Genomic DNA, 23,996 nt, shown 5'->3' with positions numbered 1-23,996 from the left:
TTAAAAAGATAAAGTTTAGAATTTAGGAATTTGTCAGGAAGAATGAGATCAGAAGAAAAAAGTTTTAAAAATGCCACCACATATCAGTATGTAATTTATAGTATCCTAAAATGAGTTTTCTATAGAATCATAGTTACCAACTATATTGCAATTCTTTATTTAGGATAGTATGATAATAGATACAGTTTATTCAGTATGGACCCAAATATTTAACTGTATCATAATTTATGTTGAGATACTGTTTTTTTAGTATCCTAAGTTGAAACTACCTTCATAATAAATTGTTTTCTTGAGTTGTGAGGTATCAGTAGAATGTAATGTGTGTTGTCCAGACAGGCCAGTGCTCCACCCCTACAAGGAAATAGGGTAGTGGCTTCCCTGTTTCCCTGCTTTTGTGAATGTAAAGTCTTAGGCAGGTGAAATCACTCAACTCTAGAATTTTTTTTAGTTGATCACACAGGATTATCTTTTTACGTTTAACAGTGAAAGCGGACAAAAGGATTTTTGGTGGAATTTTCATTTTTTTGCAATCATTTTAGTTTCTGAAAAAGTTAAAGAATAATTTTTAAGTCCTCATCAAAACTTTAGAAAATTCCATTATCAGTCCAGTAGTGGAAAACAAGTGAGAGGAAAGAAAGTTAAGAGCTAACACAATGCAGAACTTGAGAAATATTCAGTGGAGCCGAGTGCGGGGTGGCTCATGTTTGTAATCCTAGCACTTTGGGAAGCCAAGGTAGGAGATTGCTTGAGTCCAGTTTGGGCAACATAGCAAGACCTTGTCTCTACAGAAAAAAAAAAAAAAAAAAAAGAAAAAAGAAAGAAAAAAAAAATAGCCATGCATGGCGGCACGCACTTGGTAGTATCAGCTACTTGGGAGAATCACTCGCCCAGGAGTTTGATTTTATAGTTTGCTATGATTGAGCCACTGCACTCTGGCCTGGGTGACAGCGCCAGACTCTGTCTCTACAAAAAGAGAGAAAGAAAAAAATATAAATACAGAGAGCACAAATATACAGTGAGTGCTTGATCTGGAGGGTTTTGTCTTAAAATTTTGGTGTCATGCAACTCTGGCTAGAAGAAAACTTTTTTTGTTAAGTTCCCCTAATGAAAGGAATTACAGCAGGTTAAATGGGTCAGTTTGTGAAAGCATTAAGGCATAATACCTCTGACTTCTTACCTGTAAAGTATACTCTTTTTACTTGAGACGGAGTCTAGCTCTGTCACCCAGGTTGGAGTGCAGTGGCATGATCTCGGCTCACTGCAACCTCTGCCTCCTGGGTTCAGGTGATTCTCCTGCCTCAGTCTCCTGAGTAGCTGGGATTACAGGCGTCCACCACCACGGCCTCCCAAAGTGCTGGGATTACAAGTGTGAGCCATCGTGCTCAGCCGACTCTTTCAATAATAGAAATATAACACTGCTGGCTTTTGGCTGTAGTGAAAACTTCATTAGAAAGGGAAAAACTTGGGAAGGGAGTCTTACCACAATTTGAATTAAACACTTGCCAAAGAACCTGAAGCAAGCTGATGTTTATTGTCTTGTTGAGTGACCCAAGACTTCTTTCTGCTGGTTCTCCTTGAGGAGAGGATTAGGTATGGAACAAATTTACAAGTATGGCATGCAGTTTTGTTAAATACCCAATAACATTTCTTTTCACAGTTCTCTTGACTTTATACTGTTTAAATATCCTCAGTTTTCTCTTAATTTGCTTTTCTTTCTTTAATTCCTGTCGAACCAGAAAGTAACTTTTATGTAATTAATTCCCTTGTCTAGAATTTTTTGGCTATTTATTTTGAGTTGCAGTATACACATTGGTTTGTTAGTAATTTCCTTATTTTATGTTTTCTTTTCTAGTTTAACATGGTTTCATAATCACAGTGTCTTTTTATTATTGGGATGGTTATGCGATAACCATCCCAATTAACTTCTTTTTGTTTGTTATTTTTCTTTGTAGGCTAAGAAATGGCATTTCAAAAGGCAGTGAAAGGGACGATTCTTGTTGGAGGAGGTGCTCTTGCAACTGTTTTAGGACTTTCTCAGTTTGCTCATTACAGAAGGAAACAAGTAAGTAACTGTACTTGTGTTGATTACAGTATGCAACTTAAATCTGCTAAAGAGCTGTCTATGGGGAATGTGTGCACTAACGGTTTTGTTTAGAAATTACTTGTGAAGTTTCTCAGTTTGATCTGAAAGATACTAATTTAGAACACTGCCTTAATGATCCTGGAGAACTGTGTGTATCTCCTTTTTTAAAAAGTGAATTTCTTTTTCAGGAAGCATTATTTAGCCTGTGTTTTGGCTGTTTGGTTTTTAAAAGACTGCTTCATTTATGAGTGCCAGGGTTTCTTCATTTAGACTTTCCTTGTCTAATTCATCGAAATGTCTGGATACCTTCTATGTTCCTGCCAAAAGTTTGTCTTATTAGAAGGCAGGCAGCTGAGAAAGGAAATGGAAAAGAAAAGGCTCAACTGAATCCTGGTTTTATTTCTTCAAGGTTTAGTTACTTATGAAGTATTACTTTGTATTAGGTAAAGTTTAAATGAAGGAAAGCCAGGAAAATGAGATTGGTAAGAAGTTTCCAAATATTATAAATGTTCAGTTTCTTTTTTTTTTTCTTTACCTTACAACTGTGACTTCCCATAGTTCAAATTGATTCCAGGAAATAATTTTGCTGAATGGCTTTGTTCTTTTCAGGCTTGAAATGCTGGCAACCACCTTAGTAGTTAGTATCAGTCTCTTGTTCCTCCGTCCCATGTCATTAGGACATTTTGTGATACTAGCTGTGTAGTGCATTTCTTTCTCAAAGATGAAGGTGAAGGAATTTGGCAAACAATTTGTAACTGAGTGATTCATTTTTCACATTTTTGTGGCTGCCTTTAAGCCATGGTTTGTCTTATACTTCTTGTTTCTGTTTCTTTGTGCTACAAGGTGGTGGACCAGGTTCATTGCTTGCAACCCCATATCCTGAATGAGGATCACTTTAAAAACACATTATTATGGCCAGGTTCACTGACTCAAACCTGTAATCCCAGCACTTTGGGAGGCCAGGGCAGGCAACTCCCTTGAGCCCAGAAGTTTGAGACCAGCCTGGACAATATGGTGAAACCCTATCTCTACAAAAAAATACAAAAATTAGCCAGGCATGATGGTGTACACCTGTAGTCCCAGCTACTCTGGAGGCTGAGGTTGGAGGATTGCTTGAGCCTGGAAGGTGGAGGCTGTAGTGAGCTGAGATCATGCCACTGGACTTCAGCCTGGGTGACAAAGTGAGACCCTGTCTCAATCAATCAATAAAATATATAAATAAAAACACATATTAGGAAGAATTAGTATGCTGGCCTATCATTAAAAAACCCAACAAGCCAAATTTTTATGTGATTCCTGCTAAAGATGGGTGATATCGAATAGTCTTTTGATCAGTAATAGTCTTTTGATTAGTGTTAGTCTTTTTCTGCCTTCTGAACTGTGAGGACATCACTCTCAATGCATGTATGTTGCAGTTTTTATTTTTCTAATTGACACATAATCATTATACATATTGATTGGGTTCATAGTGGAGTTTTGATACGTACAATGGTATTATTAATTCACTGACTTGGTATTGAAACTCTTCCTCATCCATTGATCATGCTTTTCTTTTAAAAGATTGCCTTCGTTCCTTAAAAGCAAATGTGAAAAGATGTGGCTTCTGCTGAGGCTATTTCAGAAGTGCACTTCTGTTTGGGACATGGGCATTAAGGGATTAGATTACTTCTGCCATCTTTACTGGTGCTATCTGAAACGATACTGAAAAATGCCAATGCTAAAGGTCACGATATCTAATATGATGAGTTGTTGCTAAATTTATATGTGGTTTATATCTTTTAACCACAGTAAGCATGTTCTACTTCAGAGTTTATAGCTTAAATTTGTACCTAGGTAACACTGTTCTATCCCTTTTTGTGGTTTGATTTCTCTCTAATAATTGATCTTAAAGGATAGAATAAACAGAAGAGACTCTGGCCCCAAGCAGTCAAGTTATAGGTGGATTTTATTCAGTAAAATCAAGGCAAAGTAAAGACCTATTGATTCCTGGGACATTTTGTCATTTTATCTTTCCTAAGTTAGACATCCTGACCACCCTAATAGCCAAATGAAATGGATAGCAGCAGCTTGAAGTCATTTATAATTTTAACCTGACAAGTTCTGTTGAAAAAAATTACTACAGGCATATGCAATCAATGAGTTGCATAAGAAATCCAACTATGTGCATTTCTTTTCTGGTGATTCCTGTCCCTTTAAGATACTGCCATTAGCATGTATTTGGGGGGTAGCAGATGTGATGTAGCCGTAGGGACTGGCAAAAAAATAATAATAATAAAAAATAAAAGCAAGAATGAGAAGAGGAAACAACCTATTCCAGACATTGACATAAAATGACCACAGGCCTCCATTAACTCAGCTGTCCTCTCTCAGAAAATATCTGCCAATCAGAGCCATTCTAGGGGGGAGTTTTCTTGACTTCAATAGTCAAAAAAAATCTGCCCTTTGAGATACATTAATTGGCTGCACTTTTGTTTGTAGAAGCTGGGGCCTTAAATGTGACTAGGTATGCTCCATTTTTCTGCAGAATGATGCTTAAAGTATTGGCTTGTTACAGGTATATTTACCTACTGTATTTTTGTATTTTTTCTAGTTTCCTAAGAAGATTCCAATTGATAAACTGCCTTTTATTAAGAATAAGTTAGTTTTGAAACCCCAAGTTCCTGATGTCCTAGAGAGCCACCTATTGACTTTGGTTCTGGCACATTTTGCTGTGTTCTTGCATGCTCTGTCTTCCTGGCCCCTGGCTTGTGCCATTTGATACTCCCAGGACAAAGCTTCTTCCCTGAAATACAAGAAGGGGCTATATTCTAAATACAAATGGATTGAATATAAAAGTTGGTACAGTTAGAACATGTTTGGTGATAAGATAGTACTATGAGTGTTTAGGTGCCAGGTCAGCTCCTGAAAACCTTTGAGTCAATTCTATAGTTAAATTACCTTATATTTGTAAAGAAAACAATTGTATATTCTTTAAAAATTAATTAAACATAAGACAGATTGAAATTGAATAAGACGTGGTTTCACTTACCTTTAATGCAGTTGCTTGAATCAGAGCCATTGTAAGTGGGAGAATAGAGGCCTCCATGGAGACTGGTGTTTCTGGGAGCAGGTTAGGGGTTAGAGGTGGTAGCAATGATGTTTTTGTCTCACCCTACTTCATGGTACGGCTTTTCTTCATACAAGCATATTATTAACAATGCTATTACTTAGGTTTATCAATGATGAATAGTGCCCACTGTTGAGCCAAGTGAACTCTAGAGGTTTATTATTTTTATTTTCTAAGGGAAACAGGTCAGATTTAGAAGAGATAGAGGAATGCGAGGGTTGTTATAGCCTAAGGAGAGGGCAATTATTATTATTATTATTATTCTTTCGGAGCTGGGCAGCCTAAATCTTCAATTCCAATCAAGGAAGTTGATGAGGAAAGGAGATGAAGGTTGGCTGACTTCTTTTGCTTGTGTCCACCTGCAGGGAAGGAGGTTTGTGGCCACAGATAACGTCCACCTTCCAGGCCTTCCTCAGTTAAGCATCTGAGGGGTTTTAGCATGGTCTTAAAGTGGCTTCCTCTTCATTTTCTTGTCCCCTTTTCTTTATTTTCCACCCATAAGCAGGTGACAAAATTTCCACAAAGGGAGCTTGAGTTTTCTTCTCCCCAGACCAGCTGTATGCCAAGGAACGAGAGTCTTAGTACTGCGATATAAGCATTTTACCACTCAAAGAAACCAACCCCACTGGGAATGGAGCAAGCAGACACTCTGTGGTGGTGTAGCAATTTTTTAGATCAAGTTGATTGTGATTCACTATTTAGTATAGGTTGGTTTAATAATACACTTTTAGTTGGATGAAACTTGGAGGTCATCTTATCCAGTCTAAGGTCTAGTGAAAGGAAGTAGCACTTCGTAGAGGAGTCTCCTTTTTCTAATTCCAGGCTGGTGGGAGAATGAAGTAGATGAAGAGGGAAATTTAAATTAGGAAAAGGGGTCATGGGATACTTTTAGAGCAAGCAAACCTTTTCGAGCAACAGAAGTAGACAGCATTAAAGTCAGGGATCCATGAGGAGTCCTCAGGACGATGGGAAGGTTGGGATGGGAGTGGCCAGGGAGAATGAAACAAGAATAGAGTGGGAAGGAGTACAGGGATTTCACACAGGGCTACCCTAGTCTTTTTTCTTTTCATTATAGCCCAACGGCACTGTTTAACACTTTTTTTTTAAAGTTAACATTTATTTCATACCTTCTAGGTCCTAACTGGAAAAATTGATGTGATGATGTGGGCTTTTCTTTAACCCCAGTGATGTGGTTGATATGACAAGAATCTATTCGGGTCAGAAGAGTGGTCTTTCTCACATAACACATTCTAGGTTTGTTCGTTCCATGACTGGTCTGAAGGTGTGGAGGCTTTGTGAGCCGAGGTAAAACTTGAGAACCACTGAGAGCTTTCTCAAAGCCCGGATGTGAAAATTTTTTTCCCCCCGCACCATAAATAGGCAAGGAGTGGGCTTCAGAATATGGAAATCAAGATCTCTCTCTCTCTTTTTTTTTTTTTTTCCTGAGATGGAGTTTCACTCTTCTTGCCCAGGCTGGAGTGCAGGGGCATGATCTCAGCTCATTGCAACCTCTGCCTCCTGGGTTCGAGCGATTCTCCTGCCTCAGCCTCCCAAGTAGCTGGGATTACAAGCACCCTGATTCTAAGAAGATCATTCCTCCCAAGGTCTCTTTTTAATGGGAGGAATGATCTTCTTAGAATCAGGGAAGTAAGAAATTCTCATTGATTAGTGTGCCATTCATAAGCAACAGCATAAAAAGGCCAAGAGTGTGATCTTTAGAGCAGTCTCTGCAGACTGCCTAGCTGTACTTTTCTTTTTTGAGGTATGTTTCCTTACCTTTATTTATTTACGTATTTATCCCTTTATTTTTGTTTGACATGTTATAATTGTACATATTTATGGAATGCAGAATGATATTTCTGTGCATGTATACAACATGTAACGATCAAATCAGGGTAATTAGCATATCCATCACCTCAAACATTGATCATTTCTTTGTGTTGTGAACATTAAAAATCCTCTCTTCTAGCTTTTTGAAAATATACACTAAATTATTGTTAACCATATTCAGCATATAGTGTTACAAAGCCCTAGAACTTATTCCATCTAGCTGTAACTTTGTGTGTATTAACCAACCTCTCCCTGTCTTCCCCCTCCCCTCCTCTTTCCAGCTTTTAATACCAACAGTTCTACTCTCTATTTCTATGAGCTCAGTTTATTTTAGCTCCTAGATATGAGTCAGAACATGAAGTATTTATCTTTCTGTGCCTGACTTATTTCACTTAACATAATGTCCTCCAGGCTCATCTGTGTAGTTGCAAATGACAGGATTTCATTCTTTTTCTTTTTCTTTTTTTTTTTAAATAGAGATAGGGTCTCGCCATGTTGCTCAGCTGGTCTTGAACTCCTGAGCTCAAGCTCACCCACCTCGGCCTCCCAAAGTGCTGGGATCACAGACGTGAGTCATTGTGTCTGGCCTATTTCGTTCTTTTTAATAACTGAATAGTATTCCATCGTGTATACATATACCACATTTTCTTTATCCAGTCATCTGTTGATGGACATTTAGTTGATTCCATATCTTGGCTATTGTGAACAGCTAGTTCTATATCTTAATAGCTGAGTGACTGTAGGTGATTTTCTTAAATTCTGTCAGCCTCATTTTCTCCCTTCTATAAAACAGGGATAACAGTGGTACTTCCTGCACAGGTTTATTAAAAAGCAGTGAAGCCTGGGAGAGTTCCTGGAACATAGGAAGCTTGCAAAAAGTGTTACCTCTTATGAGATTCCCAAGAGATATGAATATAAAGTGCGATTGTAGTCAGCAAACAAGTTGTTCTTGTCACTAGAGACCTTGAATTCACAGACACTTTGTTAAAACTTTTGGGATTAGTAGCAAATGGTATATCCTTCATTTTAGGTTATAGGAGAATGGCTCAAAGACAGGGGTACCAACACTCTTCTGTTTTCCTTTCTGCTTGCTTCCTGATCTGAGGATGAGCAAGAATATCAACCCCAATTGTTGACTTAACCTCTCTAACTGTTATAATAAGTTCCTTGAATTTCCCACTGTTTCTTTCTTTTTTTCTATGTAGGCTTATGTGAATTATGGCATACTTGCCGGGTGCGGTGGCTCAAGCCTGTAATCCCAGCACTTTGGGAGGCCGAGGCGGGCGGATCACGAGGTCAGGAGATCGAGACCATCCTGGCTAACACAGTGAAACCCCGTCTCTACTAAAAATACAAAAAATTAGCCGGGTGTGTTGGCGGGCGCCTGTAGTCCCAGCTACTCGGGAGGCTGAGGCAGGAGAATGGCGTGAACCCGGGAGGCGGAGCTTGCAGTGAGCCGAGATTGCGCCACTGCACTCCAGCCTGGGTGACAGAGCAAGACTCCGTCTCAAAAAAAAAAAAAAAAAAAAAAAAAAAAAAAATTATGGCATACTTGATTTATATAACTGATATGTTGCTAAAAAGTTACAAGAATATAGTCCCTTTGATAAATTAATATCAATGCCATTTATTGAAATTCTGTGGTGAAACATTCTTTAAAAACAGGCAATATTAGGGAAAAAACCTCTAACTTTTTTGGGGGGAATAAATCTGAATTTTTATGTATCATTGTAGCTTGAAATGGAATGCAATTAAACTAATTTCTTCTTTCCCAAAGTCAGTGATGTTCAAGCATGTTGATATTGTAATAGGTGTTGATGACAGGATCTTCATGATTTGCAAAATAACCTCTCACTTTGTAAGAGACATCAATTCTCTGTGCTTGTGCGTGGCTTAGGAAATACTATAGTTCACTTTGTTATATGTGTTAATTAAGGGAATATTAAAAAAAAAACTCTGATAACAGTGACGTGTTAGGTGAGTTGAAATACAGGTAAGCCTATACTACCTTTGTTAGTGTCAGCAAAACCCAGGAGGAAAAATATTTATGCTAATGAGAGGCAAAGTGATGCATGGATAATTAAAATCAGCAGGAATTTTGAGAACATTGTTTTAACTTGTAATTTCAGTCTCTCCCTCGCCATACCTTATTTGTAAGAGTTCTAACAAAGTAGTACTTTTTGATTAGTAGTACCAATGACTCAGAAGTTTTAAAGTCAGTAGCAAAAGATAAGATTGGACAAGAAGCAAAAAACAACAACAATAACAAAAAAACAAAAATAACAAAAAAGAATGATCAACTCTAGTCAAAATAAGATCTACTTTAGGATTTATTTGAATAGACCCCAAATAAAGCAACATTTAGCTTTCTGAATGTGTCTGTTATATGAGTGTGGCTGGGTTTTGGTGAACCTGTTGTTGTGTGTGTAGGTTATAAAAAATTTCAGAATTCCAATTTCTTCATAAAGATAATGTAACTTTACTCACAGGCTTTTTTCTTTGCCAAGCACTAAGTCAATACATACAAATCAGTGATCACAGTACCTGGCACATAGCAGGGCTTCAGTATCTGCTTTACTTCTTTCCCTTCCCCTGAGGTAGGATATGAACATTTGAAATAGACCTAGCCTTGTCAGGCATAATAAGAAAGATATAACATCAGAGTTTAAAAAAAATAGCTGAACTTTTGGTTGGCACACTTTTGCTTATATTGATGACTAAACAGATAAACGGGTAGAGAAACTTGAAGTTCAAGTGAGTATTGGTTGAAGAGAAATCAAAATCATAAGCATAGTATCTAAGATATGATGTCAGTTAGGAAACAATTTAATCTTGTGGCATCTGCAGGAAAAAAAGAAAATAAAGAAACAATTTAAATTACAAAAATTCCACTTAAGCATTGCTTTTCAGCAGTTTCTTTGTTTGAATATAACAATTTGTTTATCTTTTGAACACCTTGACATTTTCCATCATTTAACCTCAATTAGAAACATTCTTTAGGTTCTTGAACTAAGGAGGATCTGTGGGTTTGAAATCAGTGTAACTCTTCCTGAGCATTGATGTAGCTGTAGCTGAAACTATCACATGACACATTTGCTTGCTTTTTTTTTTTTTTTTTTTTAATCAGATTGCTTTTAACTTTGTAAGTCAATTCAGGCTACTAGACTTTCTTGTTCTCCCTGAGTAAACAATATTCTATCTGCAGAGGCATTTTGCATAGGTTTGTAAGCAATCTTTCCACCCCCCTCCACCCCCAACTTTTTTTTTTGAGACAGTGTCTCACTCACCCAGGCTGGAGTGCAGTGGCACGATCTCGGCTCACTGCAACCTCTGCCTCCCAGGTTCAAGCAATTCTTCCTGCCTCAGCCCCCCAACTAGCTGGGATTACAGTCGCCCGCCACCATGGCCAGCTAATTTTTGTAATTTTTAGTAGAGACGGGGTTTCGCCATGTTGGCCAGGCTGGTCTTGAACGCCTGACCTAGGGTGATCCACCCGCCTCGGCCTGCCAAAGAGCTGGGATTACAGGCATGAGCCCAGTCCCAATCTTTCTCTTTAAAAAAACCTTAGGAAGTGCTATAAAACGAATGTTCCTAAATAGTCTTTATTATTGTTTTTTTCCTGTACCTGTTGATGGCAGAATAATGTTGCTTTTTAAAAATTCTTTCCTTGATGGCCGGGTGTGGTGGCTCATGCCTGTAATCCCAGCACTTTGGGAGGCTGAGGCAGGTGGATCACCTGAAGTCAGAAGTTTGAGACCAGCTTGGCCAACATGGCAAAGCCCTATCTCTACTAAAAATACAAAAATTGGCCGGACATGGTGGTGGATGCCTATAATCCCAGCTACTCAGTAGGCTGAGACAGGAGAATTGCTTGAACCTGGGAGGTGGAGGCTGCAGTGAGCCGAGATCGCACCATTGCACTCCAGCCTGGGCAACACAGTGAGACTCCATCTCAAAACAAACAAACAAACAAAAACAAAGCCCAATTCTTTCCTTTAGCATAACTGAAACTCTGTACCCCTTGTTCAACATCCGCCTGCCCATCCTCTGCTTACCACTATTTTACTCTCTGCTTCTATGAGTGTGACTATTTTAACTCTCACCTATAAGTGAGATCATACGGTATTTGTCTTTCAGTGTCTGGCTTATTTCACTTAGCATAATGTCTTCCAGGGCTATCCATGTTGTCAGCAATGTCAGGACTTCCTTCTTCTTTAAGGCTGAAAAACATACCATTTTATATATATACTACATTTCTTTATTCATCCATCTGTTGATGAATGGCGTTTAGGTTGTTTCCATATCTTGGCTATTGTGAATACATTCTTCATAGGATATCTAACACTGTAGTTCCCACCTAAATGTTAAAATCAACTAAAATGGCCATTTCTGATGGTGGAAGAAGGAACTCATGGTTGAGTCATAAGCTACCTGTTTGCATAAGGAGCCATCAGCGTTATGTCAAATGTGAAGGTAGAAATGTCTCTGCACCATGGCTTTCTAGGGCTTGCATGTGATGATCTGTCCTTTTGAGGTGTTGTCTGTATGGATTTATTTCCTAATTTTTAATTTTGTAAATGATGATGCCTCATCCATTCATAGTCCATTCTCTATTGTGTATGGACTGTATGCAATGTAGGCGAGTTGTAAATATTGGTTTGTAAAACTAAGCACATCTCAAACTTGTGTATTAATTGAAGTAAGCTAATTGGTATAATAACCAATCCTCAAAGCTCAGTGGCTTATCATAATGCACGATTATTTGTTGCTCACATTACAGTTCAATGTGGATAGGTGGGGACCCTATTTCCTGCAATTATCCAGGGACCTATGTCTCTTTATTCTAGTGGGTCTGCCATGCTATAGGGGTCTCACCCCACTGGATCATTTATACTCCACTATATGGGAGTGTTCTCTGGAAGAAGAGAAAAAGTTTTGTTAAGCATTTAGCCATTACGTATGTGTCTTGAATTTAGTTTCTAATCTGGTGGACAAATGAGCTATATTTCTTTCGATGAGAATTTTATTGTTAGGGTTATGCCAAAGACTGTATCATTCATTTGCCTCTCTTATTTAGAACCCTTTGCATGGATTCCTGGAAGAACTGTTTTTCTCTTAGAAATATAACTAAATTTGTGCGAATGTGTCTGATATCTAAAGCTTGATGAGGATTCTGAATAATCTGTATTTTAGATAAGGCCAGTTGAAACTATTCTTAACTACTCTATATGGTTAACTGTTTTTTCAGAGACATGTTTCATCAAAGCACTAAAATTATGCAGACAGAGCTGGAAATGTTCTCTGAAGAGCATCCTATCATCTTCCTTATAATTTTGGTTTTTATTTAACACTTAGCCCCCAAAGTGGGGCCATGGCAATATCTTTGAGTTATAACTCACATCAGGCCTTCGAGGAGTTTGTGATGCTATTTTGTTGCTGGCATACAAAATCAGTGAGGTTAACTGTACTTCTATAGGTCACTCAGTGAGTCAACGACTGAGCTATGATTAACGTTGACAGCTGGTGAGCTGCTAGGCTGTTGCTAACTGAGCAACATTGACATTCATTTTGATTTGACTTTGCATTTCATTTTCAACTATCTATTCATTTTAAGGCCTTTTTAAAAACTTTTTAGGGATGTTGTAGACGGAGGAAACTTTCTATAAATGCTTTGGGGAGAGTCCTTTAGCTTCCCTCTCCCCACTCCCCATCCTTCAGCTTAATAGTTAAATTATGTTTGTGCTAGGAAAGCATCTTCTAGGTAGTTTTAGAAATAGATGATTTAAATAGAAGTTAGGCAATTCCAATTTTACTTTATTTGTTTTGTAATTCTGTAAACTAATTGTACGATAGTGAGTACCAACTAGAAAAATTATATTTGATGAAATAATTCACAGAGAAATGATGAGTATGCATTATAAATTTGGCCAAAATTTATTTTTGAACATAGGTTAAAGTGTAGCTGAAGGCCATCTAGATTATAAAGCTTGGAACCAGCTGGTTGGCTCAGTTGGGCATCATTTTATTCACCTGAGAGGGATGGATCTACTTCCAGATGCTTTGGGGAGATTATTAAGAAAAAGTGCTGACTGGGTGCATTGGCTCATGCTTGTAATCCCAGCACTTTAGGATGCCAAGACGGGCAGATCACCTGAGGTCAGGAGCTTGAGACCAGTTTGGCCAACATGGCGAAACCCCACCTCTACTAAAAATACAAAAATTAGCCAGGTGTGGTGGGGGGCACCTGTAATCCCAGCTACTGGGGAGGCTGAGACAGGAGAATGGCACAAACCCGCAAGGTGAAAGTTGCACCTTGGAGCTAAGATCGTGCCACTGCACTCCAGCCTGGGCAACACAGTGAGACTATGTCTAAAATAAAAAAAGAAAAAAGTGCTATTTCATAGAATTCTGTGTGACAACTTAACTGCCCAATGTGGTTGGCTTTAGGCGAGGCAGATGCCCTAGGACTTCTGATCTCACTAACTGCTATTAACAGTTCTGCACTGCTGATGCCAGAAAGGCGGGCAGATCTAGAGGCCCAAGTGACCCATACATATAGGCAAAGATGACCTAGCAGAGCTGAGGACATGAGATTTGGAGTCAAACCTGGGATCAAATTTTGCTTCTTTGAATTACTTGCTCAAGGGATAACTAAAGGTTTCCTCACTGGTCAAAAGATTCCTCCTTTCTATGGGAAGTGTGAGTGATACCTAAGGAGCTAATGTTAGGGGTGTGAGCTGGCAGCTTCTAGGGAACTAATGGTTCTATTTCTTCTTCCTTCTCTATCTACCCCAACCTCAGGCTTACTCTCCAGGTCCTCTGACTTTCAGTGAGCCATCAGAGTTGAAAAGCAAGCATATATTCTGTTTTTAAAATATTTGAAAACCTATCTCCCAAATCTCAGCTCATATAGTCAATTATGTTGTTAACTTGTTTGAAGTACATATATTCAGACATAACCAAGGGGTTTTCCTCAATTTTTAGCTATAAAAAGTTTGATAATTTAAGTGTTTGGATATTTTCTAATTGCTATTAAAAGAACTTCTGTGTGATTTCTCAAAGGAATCACAGTCACTTAAAATCTGGACAGTACCTTCAAGGTGAACTAGACCTTCATTCTCATATACCCCAGAAGGATGGGCTCCTCTTTTTTTGTGTGTGTGGACCCCAGTGGAGATGACAGTGTAACCATTGGCAACTCTATCTACAGAGTGATCATGAATCCCTCACCGAATATGTTTACACTGAGAAATGTTGCTTACTCTCATGTAAGTGCAAGAAAAAAAATGTCAGTTTTTAGAATCACAAAGTGATTCAGGAAGTGAATAAAGGCCATTAAAACATCTTAAGATTCACTGTGAGGATATGCTTGTTGGATTTTCCTTTTAGGAATATATAAATATGGTTAGTCTTTTTTAGTGACAAAAAGCAGGAAGCAGTTTCTCTTAAATCTAACGATTCCATTGATCGAATCATATATTATGGGAGAGGGTGACGGTTGCAGTCTGAGGTGATTTGCATGAGACCCTACTTTATACTCCAATTATTACTGTACATGATTACAGGACAACCTGGTTGTTAATTGCCTGTGGTCTTAAATATGCACTTCTTTCAGAAATAGACACTAATTATTAGATCTTGTTTTTGGTCTCACCCGAAGTTGCAAGTGTCTAGGATTTTTTTTTTTAATTTGCAAGTCTAATGATATACAGACATAGTAAAACTGATCTCATTCTGAATCCTGTTCAGGGTGAACGTTCTCTGGGATGTAAACTATCAAAGATTGTGAACTTGGCTTTCAGTTCTTTGTAGGTGTTCATGTGAGTCTCTTGACAAAACCTGTATGTTTGCTATCAGAATGCTGAAGGAATTTTATCTTTCTAAAATATAGATGAAAATTGGTTAACAAGTTGAAAAAAATCTACTTCTCCCATAATTAAATATAATAGAAATAACATCAAAGTATTATTACTTATTAGATATTCTCCCAATTCCACTAAGATAAAAATTTTGTGTTTGGGAGCTGTGGTTGGAATTATGCTAGGCAAAAGGCAGTTTGTTTTGTGTGTTGGGCTGTCCTCTCTTCTGGCTTCAATGGCTGAATTAGGGAATTGATCCTGAATTTGATAGAGCTGGAGTTGTTCCTGTCTTTAAGCCAAGGTTGGTGAACTCATGTGTCTATAGGGGATACAGTGATGAGGTACAAGTGTGAAGCCAGTGAGCAGGAATCCTGGACTAACAAGAGCACACAAGCCCTGCCTAAGGATGGCAGCTGCTACTCAGTTTTAGCAGATTTATCTCAGATAGAAATTCTGATTTAGATGTGAAATATAGCAATTTAAAAATATTGGATGTATGATTTGGTTTTTAAGAAAGTAGTGTGCTAAGCAGAGAAAACATTCTAGTGCGACTTCTAGTTTTAACACATGCTCTTCCCACTTCCTTTCCTGGTTTTTGTCACCCAGCTAATGCCTATTACTTTTTCTCTACTTGATTTAGCTACATGTTCCAAGAAGCCTTCTTGGGTCTGTATAAGAGGTGCCTCCTGTGGCTGTTGTAGCCTCTTTTCTATGCCTATATCCACTTTTTAAACAATGTTATAATTGCTTCTTTATCTTTTTGTTTTGTTCCCTGGGCTATAGAATCCTCGAAGGCCTCCACAAAATACTGATTGGATGAATAAGTTTGATGAATAAATGATGGTGGGCCCAGGGTTTCCTCAGGACATAGAGTTTTTTCCTTCCTTCCTTCCTTCCTTCCTTCCTTCCTTCCTTCCTTCCTTTCTTCCTTCCTTCCTCCCTTCCTCCCTTCCTCCCTCCCTTCCCTCCTCCCCCCTCCTCTTCCCTCCTTCCTCCCCTCCCCTTCCCTTCCCTCTTTCCTGTTTCTTCCCCTCCCCTCCCTTCCTCTTCCCTCCCTTCCTTCCTTCCCTCCCCTCCCCTCCCCTCCTTCCTTCACTACCCTCCTTCCTTCTCTCCCCTCCCCTCCTTTCTTCCCTCCCACCACCCCCTCTCCCTGACACAAGGTTTTGGTCTCCCAGTTAATATAGGGCCTGTGGCCATTCCAAGGCTTCTCCTAGAACCTCCAGATCAATCCTTCAATAAAATCTGTATCCCAAATTCCTGTGTAATCAAACTGCCTTAGAAAGGAGGGTGAACAACGGGAGGGCAGGTCTAGGAAGATTTGGAACCCAAAGCCCTCTTGTCTTAAAGCGTGTTGTTACCTGTTTTATTCTTGCTGCTTTTCTCCTTTTTATTTCCCCTCAATCAACATATTCTAGGAAAGGTAGAGTGCAGATGTGTTTTTGTGACTCAAAACCATATGAAGCCAAAATGAGTCTTTTTCCTGTCATAATTATAAGTAGGGCCTTAGGCTGTGTTTACTGCCTCTAAAATAAACGTGGTACTTAGCTTCTCAGTTGCAACACTTTCCAGCTTTTATGAAAAAAATAAACAAAAATAAAATGTTATTTTAAAAAGTAGTGTCAGAAAGTAAATAAATTACCCTTAATAGTGCTGTATATTTTAAAAAAATATTTTGGAGGGACTGTTCAGTAAAACCTTCAAAACAAAACTACACCAAACAAACTACTTTCTAGATTTGGCAGCTGGTCATATCTCACTCTATTATAACTATTTAGTATGCTTTTTAAATTTTTTTCTCAAATTATATGTGGTGTCAGAGTGGTATAGTACTGTAACAGTCTCTGTTGCCAGGCTAAGTTCAATTTTCAGCTCTACCATGAACCCGCTGTGTACTTATGGACCAATTGCTTAACTTCTGTATGTCTCAGATAGTTCTGTAAAATGCAGATCTTAGTAGTACCTAACTCATATAGTTATTGTGAGGATTAAATGAGTAGAAAAAAAGCAAAACCCTTAAAATAATGTCTGGCACATAAATGCTCTTTACATAATTCACTTATTTTTTTTTTGAAGTCAAGTGTATTGAGATACAATTTGTAGTATAAAGTGCAGGAAAATTTACCCTTTATAATTTATAATTCTATGAGTTTTGATAAGTACATACAGTTATGTAATGAGCACTGTGATCAAGCTGTAGAATATTCCTATCAGCCTCACCATTCTTTCATGCCCTTTGTAGTCAGTCCTTGTACCCCCATTCCCAGACCCTGGCAACCACTGATCTGTTTTTAGATTCTGTGCTTTGCTTGTACAGAACATGATATAAACAGAAGCACTGGAATCATGTAGTATGTAGACTTCTGAATCTGGCTTCTTTTGCTTAGTGCAGGGATTAGTAGACTTTTCTGTAAAGAGCCAGATAGTAAATGTTTTAGGCTTGCAGTCCATACAGTCTCTGATGCAACTATTCAGCTCTGCTATTACAGTCATGGACAACACATAAATGATTGGATGTGGCTATCTTCCAGTGAAACTTTGTTTACAACAACAGGGAGCAGCCAGATTTGGGCTGAAGACCATAATTTGCTGACCCCTGATTTAGCATATTGCATTTGAGGTTCGTTCGTGTTGCTGTATGTAGCAGTAGCTTGTTCTCTTTTATTTCCGTTTATTATTCCATTGCATACACAGTTTGTTTAGTCATTCACCAGATGAAGGATGTTTTAGTTTTTTTTTTCCAGTTGAGGACAATTATGAATAAAGACATTGTAAATATTTGCCTACAGGCTTCTGTGTGAACACAGATTTTCATTTCTTTTGGGTAACTATCCAGGAGAGGGATTGCTTGGTTGTGTAGTATGTGTTTACCTTTATAAGACACTCCCGGCCAGGCACGGTGGCTCACACCTGTAATCCCAGCACTTTGGGAGGCCGAGGCTGGTGGATCACGAGGTCAGGAGTTCAAGACCAGCCTGGCCAAGATAGTGAAACCTGTCTCTACTAAAACTACAAAAATTAGCCAGGCGTGGTGGCAGGCACCTGTAATCCCAGCTACTCGGGAGGCTGAGGCAGGAGAATCGCTTGAACCTGGGTGGCAGAGGTTAGAGTGAGCCGAGATTGTGCCACTGCACTCCAGCCTGAGCAACAGAGTGAGACTCCATCTAAAAAAAAAAAAAAGACACTCCCAAACTGTTTTCCAAAATAGCTGTATAATTTTGCATTTCTATAAGCAGTGTAAGAGAGTTTCAATTGTGTGGCATCCTCACCAGCACTTGGTATTGCCCTCCCTGCCTTTTTCTTTTTTTGAGACAGAATATCCTCTGTCACCTAGGCTGGAGTGCAGTGGCGTGATCTTGGCTCACTGCAGCCTCCTTCTCCTGGATTCAAGAGATTCTCCTATCTCAGCCTCCTGAGTAGCTGGAACTATAGGCGTGTGCCACCATGCCCGACTGATTTTTGTATTTTTAGTAGAGATGGGTTTTGCCACATTGGCCAGGCTGGTCTTGAACTCCTGACCTCAGGTGATCCTCCTGCTTCGGCCTCCCAAAGTGCTGGGAGTGAGCCACTGCACCTGGCCTTTTTTTTTTTTTTTTTTTTTTTTTTAAATTTTATCCATTGTAAAAGACCATGAAGTTTCTTGGAAACCTGAGTAAAGATATACTCATTTGGAAGCTCTTGAAGGGTTTTATGCATGGAAATGACATTATTTGGGTTTTTAAATGATCACTCCAGTTTTAATATAGAAAAATGATATGGAAGGAGGCTGGGTAAATGTGTGAAGGCCTTTGGGAGAATATCATGTTAGTATAGGGGAGAGGGAAGATACCTTGATTTGAGAGGTAGCAGTGGAGATGAAGTGACTAGATATGGAAATTTTTTAGAAGGTGGAATTGATAAACTCAGTGATTGAGCAGATACAGGACTTAAGAGACTGGGAGCTCTCAAGGTTGTTTCCACATTTCTGGCACCAGCAACTACATGTATAATGACACCCTTACTGAGATGAGGAACATTGACAGAGAAAAAGGTTTGAGAAGATAAAGTAATTGGGCCAATTTTGAGATATATGTAAGACATCCAAATGGAGGTCTCAAGTAGGCAGTGTGAGATCTGGGTTCCTGAATGGTGGAACAAAATTAGAAATTATTGTGGTATAAAGGATATTTGATGATATGGGGTACGTAAGATTCTCTCTCTCTCTCTTTCTCTCTCTCTGTTGAGTTTAGTGATTTGAGGAGAGTGAATTGGATAGACCTAAGAGGAAATTTGGTGTTTAATTTTGGGCAGTAGAGTGACATACAAAGGAAGCTAAGAGAGAGTGATTCAAAGAGGCTGGAGAGAGAAAGAGTTGTCCCCAGATGCCCAGGTGAGTGAACAATCATTTGTGCATTTATTGGATTTGGTGGCATAGTTGGCATTTAGTCAGTTTTGTGGTTGTTGGTAGTGATTGGGTGTATGTGAAAATTCAGATTAGAGTGAGTGTGAGGAGGAAGGAGTGAGGCAGTTCTTTCGGGAATTTTTAGGATAATTGTTAGAGATATATGTAAGAGGTGTTTATTATCGTTGAGACTGAGATAGGTTAGAGCTTGGTGATGAGAAGGACAAGGGAGGGAGTGAATATAGGAGAAACAGTGTTGTTAATGGAATGAGATCCTCACACACTAGTGATGCCTTTTAGATCCAGCAAACTTGATGAAGGGAAAACTCAGTCAAGATTAACGTTCACATTTAGAGTAGAATAGAGGACTTTTAGTATTACCGAGTTCTAATGAACTATATCATAATATGGTCTTTAAACTTATTTCTCAAGTATTTCTCAAAAACTTACCAAGCAGAAAATGTCAGCAATCTTTTTGATGTGTGAAAATGCTCTGGCGGTTTAGTCACTTGTCAGTCTCATGTCCAAGTCCTACCCATCTGTCCTGGCGCAATTGAAACCCTCAAATGAAAGACTCTCCCTCCCTCATCTGAATGGCCATAGCCTGGCGTTTTTTCCCTCTAGTGTGGCATTTATTCTTTCTATGTACTTGTTATATATATGTATGTATGTGTGTGTGTGTGTGTGTGTGTGTGTGTGTGTGTATGTATATGTATACATATTATTTTTTTTCTCATCAGATGGAAGGCAAAGACCATAATTGAAATATGTTCTTTATAGTACCTACTGGTTACATTTATTTAGTTAACAAACTAAATGTACATAAAGGTAAAAAATGGGGACATGATTATTAGCAGATAATTAAAAGAAGCTATATGAAAAATAAGATTTTTGTGGTTTGGTGTCAGAATTTGCAGCCTGATAATAAGTTTTTGTTTTTACGAAATTTAGTAAAACATGTTTTGAAAATTCCTAATTATATGTGACTAAAAGATCAAATTATTTAAAAGAGTGATAACAGCAACAACTCTGGTGGTTACTTTGTCATTTACCAATGACTTTCAGATTATTATTCCACTCAGACTGAGGATAATACAAAGATACAAGGAGAAATCACAGGGGTTTTTGTCACCATTTTACAAGTGAAGAAACCAGAGATAATGAGTCAACAGTTACATTGCTGGTAACTGGGTGCTAAATCCCAGGCTGGGATCTTCTGATTCTAATCTGGGTTTCTTTCAGTTTACCCAATGGCTTCTAGATTTACTTTCATAGAAATCCAATTGGCCTGATAATAATTAAATGCAACTGCAGGGGGTAAGTGGGTTTCCTTTATTTGAATGAATTTTAAAAATCACTTATTTTGGGTGATTAGGATAATCTCTTGGTAACACCTGAGATTACCTCCTCTTGCACATGCTTTGGCCTGTTGGTCTAGAGCTTCATATGGGGCTTCTGCAGCAGAATGGGAAAAACACCACCATCATGGATTGCAATGATGCTGTGATTTGAAGAAAAGAAAATGGAAGTCACATATCTGTGGAATACTAATAGAGCAATGCTGGCCAGTACTGTTTGCTATAGTGAACAAACCTAGTATTAGCATTTTGGAAAAAAACCAGACACCATTTTCCTGTGTTTTTGACTCTGCCTTCTGGCAACTACTTATTTTTAAAGTCCAGGATCATTTTTGATTTAGGATGATAAGCTACATTCTTTAAGAAACTAGAAATATGGAAGGTCATTATTTTTTAGGAGGACTATGTCAGGGCCTTTAATTATATTATTGTTGAAGTTTCATAAAAACTGTAATAATGGGCTGGGTGCAGTGGCTCATGCCTGTAATCTCAGCACTTTGGAAGGCCGAGGCAGATGGATTGCTTGATTCTAGGAGTTCAAGACCACGCTGGGCAACATGGTGAAACCCCATCTCTGCAAAAAATACGAAAATTAGCTAGGCTTGGTGGTGCACACCTGTAGTCCCAGGTACTCCGTAGGCTGAGGTGGCAGAATCACCTGAACCTGGGGAGGCTGAGGTTGCAGTAAGCTGTGATAGTGCCACCGCACCCCAGGCTGGGCAACAGAATGAAGCCCCATATCAAAAAAATCCAACAAACTGTAATAGTATATTTATATTACTTTCAATATATAAAATCTATAGTTGTATATTAAAATATTTAATATGGAAGTCTTTGACTAAATTTTTCTGAAAAATATAATTCTCATTAAACATAGCTCATTATTTAGTACCTTCTGTTAATAAATTCTTTTTAATTGTACTGACTTTAACTTATATACCCCCAAACTCTAAAATATAGTTTTGTCAGGAGAACTGAGGAATGAAGAATGTATGCTTCTGAGAAAGTGTGGAAAGACATGAAGTCCTTTTTCCTCCTCCTTCACCACTGTAATGTTATCTGAATGAATTGCTAGTACTGGGTAAAAAAATCTTATGTTCCCTTATAAATTGCCTTAGATAAGGTATTTGGGAATTGCTATACAGTGTTGTGAATAATTGAACTTGGCTGTATATGAAGCAGTTGAGACATTGAATCTGAAACTAGGTGTCCTATGGCTAAATAGTTGTGATTCATGAAAAGAAATACACCGAGAAATTTAAGGATTGTTTTCCCCCAAGGCAGTTGGTCCTATAACTCTATGTGGACTGTGGACTCTCTTTAGCTCTTATATTCCTTATTTCTATTAGAAATCTCCTTTTAGTATATTGTAAAATTTGTTAAATTGACATTCCAAATGGACAACTGAAAGTGATCTGCTTTTACATCAGATGAACCTGGCCTATGTTAAAGCAGCAGACTGCATTTCAGAACCAGTTAACAGGGAGCCTCCTTCCAGAGAAGCTCAGCTACTGACTTTGCAAAATACATCTGAATTTGATATCCTTGTTATTGGAGGAGGAGCAACAGGAAGTGGCTGTGCGCTAGATGCTGTCACCAGAGGTAAGTCTTTTTTTTTTTTTAATTTTAAGTTCTGGGGTACATGTGCAGGATGTGCAGGTTTGTTACATAGGTAAGCGTGTGCCATGGTGGTTTGCTGCACCTATCAACCCATTACCTAGGTACAAGCTCAGCATGCATTAGCTATTTATCCTGATGCTCTCCCTCCCCCTGCCCCACCCCAAAGGCCCCAGTGTGTGTTGTTCCCCTCCATGTGTCCATGTGTTCCCATTGTTCAGCTCAGAGGTAGGTCCTGATGTGGATAACACTTCATCCCTTCTCCCCAGTAAATACACAATATGCAGTCTATAATAGTGAGGCCACATTTCTCTCTGTGTTTCCAGATTTTCCATCCTTAATGAAGCACCTTCACAGTTTTTGAAATATAGGCACTGCACAACTTTAAAATGAAATATAACTCATTTCACGTTAATGAATTTATTTAAAAAGAAAACTTTATATTTTATGAGTTTATTAATTTGATGTTCTGGTTTTTTTTAAAGCACATATTTGTATTTATATAAAATAAAACATTTTTATATCACTTGAAATCACATATCAGTCAATGGTAGAAAAATTTATTAAACCGAAGTAATTTATTAAAATCATTATCTTTGTTCATGTGTCTCTTAAAATCATCTCTTCCAGTGAAATATGGACTGCAGTTTGCGAAACTTTAGGTCATGCGAATAAATAATGGAAAATATTGCTAATCTATAGTTCTGTCTCAGTCATTCTATTAGTGGAAAGGCATGATGAAAATGGAAACGTGACATGTAATGAAAGAAATTTTAGTATAGAACACCAATGCTCTTGGATATGTTGTATTTAATAAAATACCATGTTTGTTTTGCCTGTGGATATTAGTGTGGAATTTGGAGTCAGGGAAATCTGGGTACTTATCCTGGCTTAACTTCTTTAACAGATGTGTATGTGTTGGGGGACGGGGGGCAAAGCACTTAATTTGTCTAAGGTTCCTTATCTTTCAAATGAGGAAAAAATACCTTCTCTGAATGATTGTTGTGAGAGTTACATGTTAATCATGAAGAGACTTAGAACGGTGCTTGTCACACAAAGTAGAAATATAGATAGTAAATTATAGATAGTATTATAGCTGCTATTACTAACATGAATGTAAAAGACTTTCAGAACCAATTGTCCTGGAGAAGGACTCCATTGTGGTATCCTCAGATGTCTCGAATTGGGTAGGATACTGCTGCAAGGAACTTTGACTGTGGATTATTTTGGTTGCTATATAAAGTTCAATATTTATTATATTTTAACTGAATGGGAATGATTTATTAGATGGAATAATTCTTCTCAGATCAATTAAATTACTACTGCAGCCACTCTTGATTTAGTTACTTTATGTACCTGGCAGAATCTACCCTTATGGAAATAAAAAGAATTTAATGAGGTCTACACACACACACACACACAAAAGTACCCTAGATGACTGATTTCACAGGACCCACACTCAGGTTTTGGTCCATGCAGACCTCACAGCCTAAGTCGTTTTTGTCAATGCTAAATAATGGCAAGTTCAAAATACAGGCACAGGAAGTCTACTCTGTTACAAAATTGACCCCAATTTTCGTAAAATTTTCTGTCTCCAACCAGGAAATATAATTTGAGCCAAATTAACCTTGATACACTAAGGCCTAAAGGAAGAACAGTTTGAGAATAGTTTTTGAGAATAGATAATTTGAATTCAGCTTTTTTCCCCTTGAAGGCCTGGGAAAGAAGGTGGAAAGAGGGGACACATTCTCAACATAATGGA

At 38.3% G+C, this 23,996-nt stretch overlaps 1 protein-coding gene across 4 annotated transcripts in view; it reads left to right on the top strand.

The window, feature by feature from the left end:
* Positions 1-23,996, top strand: part of GPD2 (glycerol-3-phosphate dehydrogenase 2) — a 147,912-nt gene that overhangs the window by 37,728 nt on the left and 86,188 nt on the right. For 2 of the 4 annotated variants that reach the window (XM_030795707.1, XM_030795706.1), the window contains exons 2-3: positions 1,953-2,062; positions 22,048-22,219. In XM_030795707.1, coding sequence (XP_030651567.1) covers positions 1,961-2,062; positions 22,048-22,219 — 274 coding nt within the window. In that variant the 5' untranslated portion in view covers positions 1,953-1,960. Of the gene's footprint in view, positions 1-1,952; positions 2,063-19,107; positions 19,248-22,047; positions 22,220-23,996 lie in introns of those variants that run through there. The other 2 variants (XM_030795708.1, XM_030795709.1) reach the window with 2 other exon arrangements.

Source organism: Nomascus leucogenys, chromosome 17 (genome assembly GCF_006542625.1).
Source record: "Nomascus leucogenys isolate Asia chromosome 17, Asia_NLE_v1, whole genome shotgun sequence".
Classification (NCBI taxonomy): Eukaryota; Metazoa; Chordata; class Mammalia; order Primates; family Hylobatidae; genus Nomascus; species Nomascus leucogenys.
Note: the sequence above shows the minus strand (reverse complement) of the source record. Positions and strands in the feature narration are given on the sequence as shown.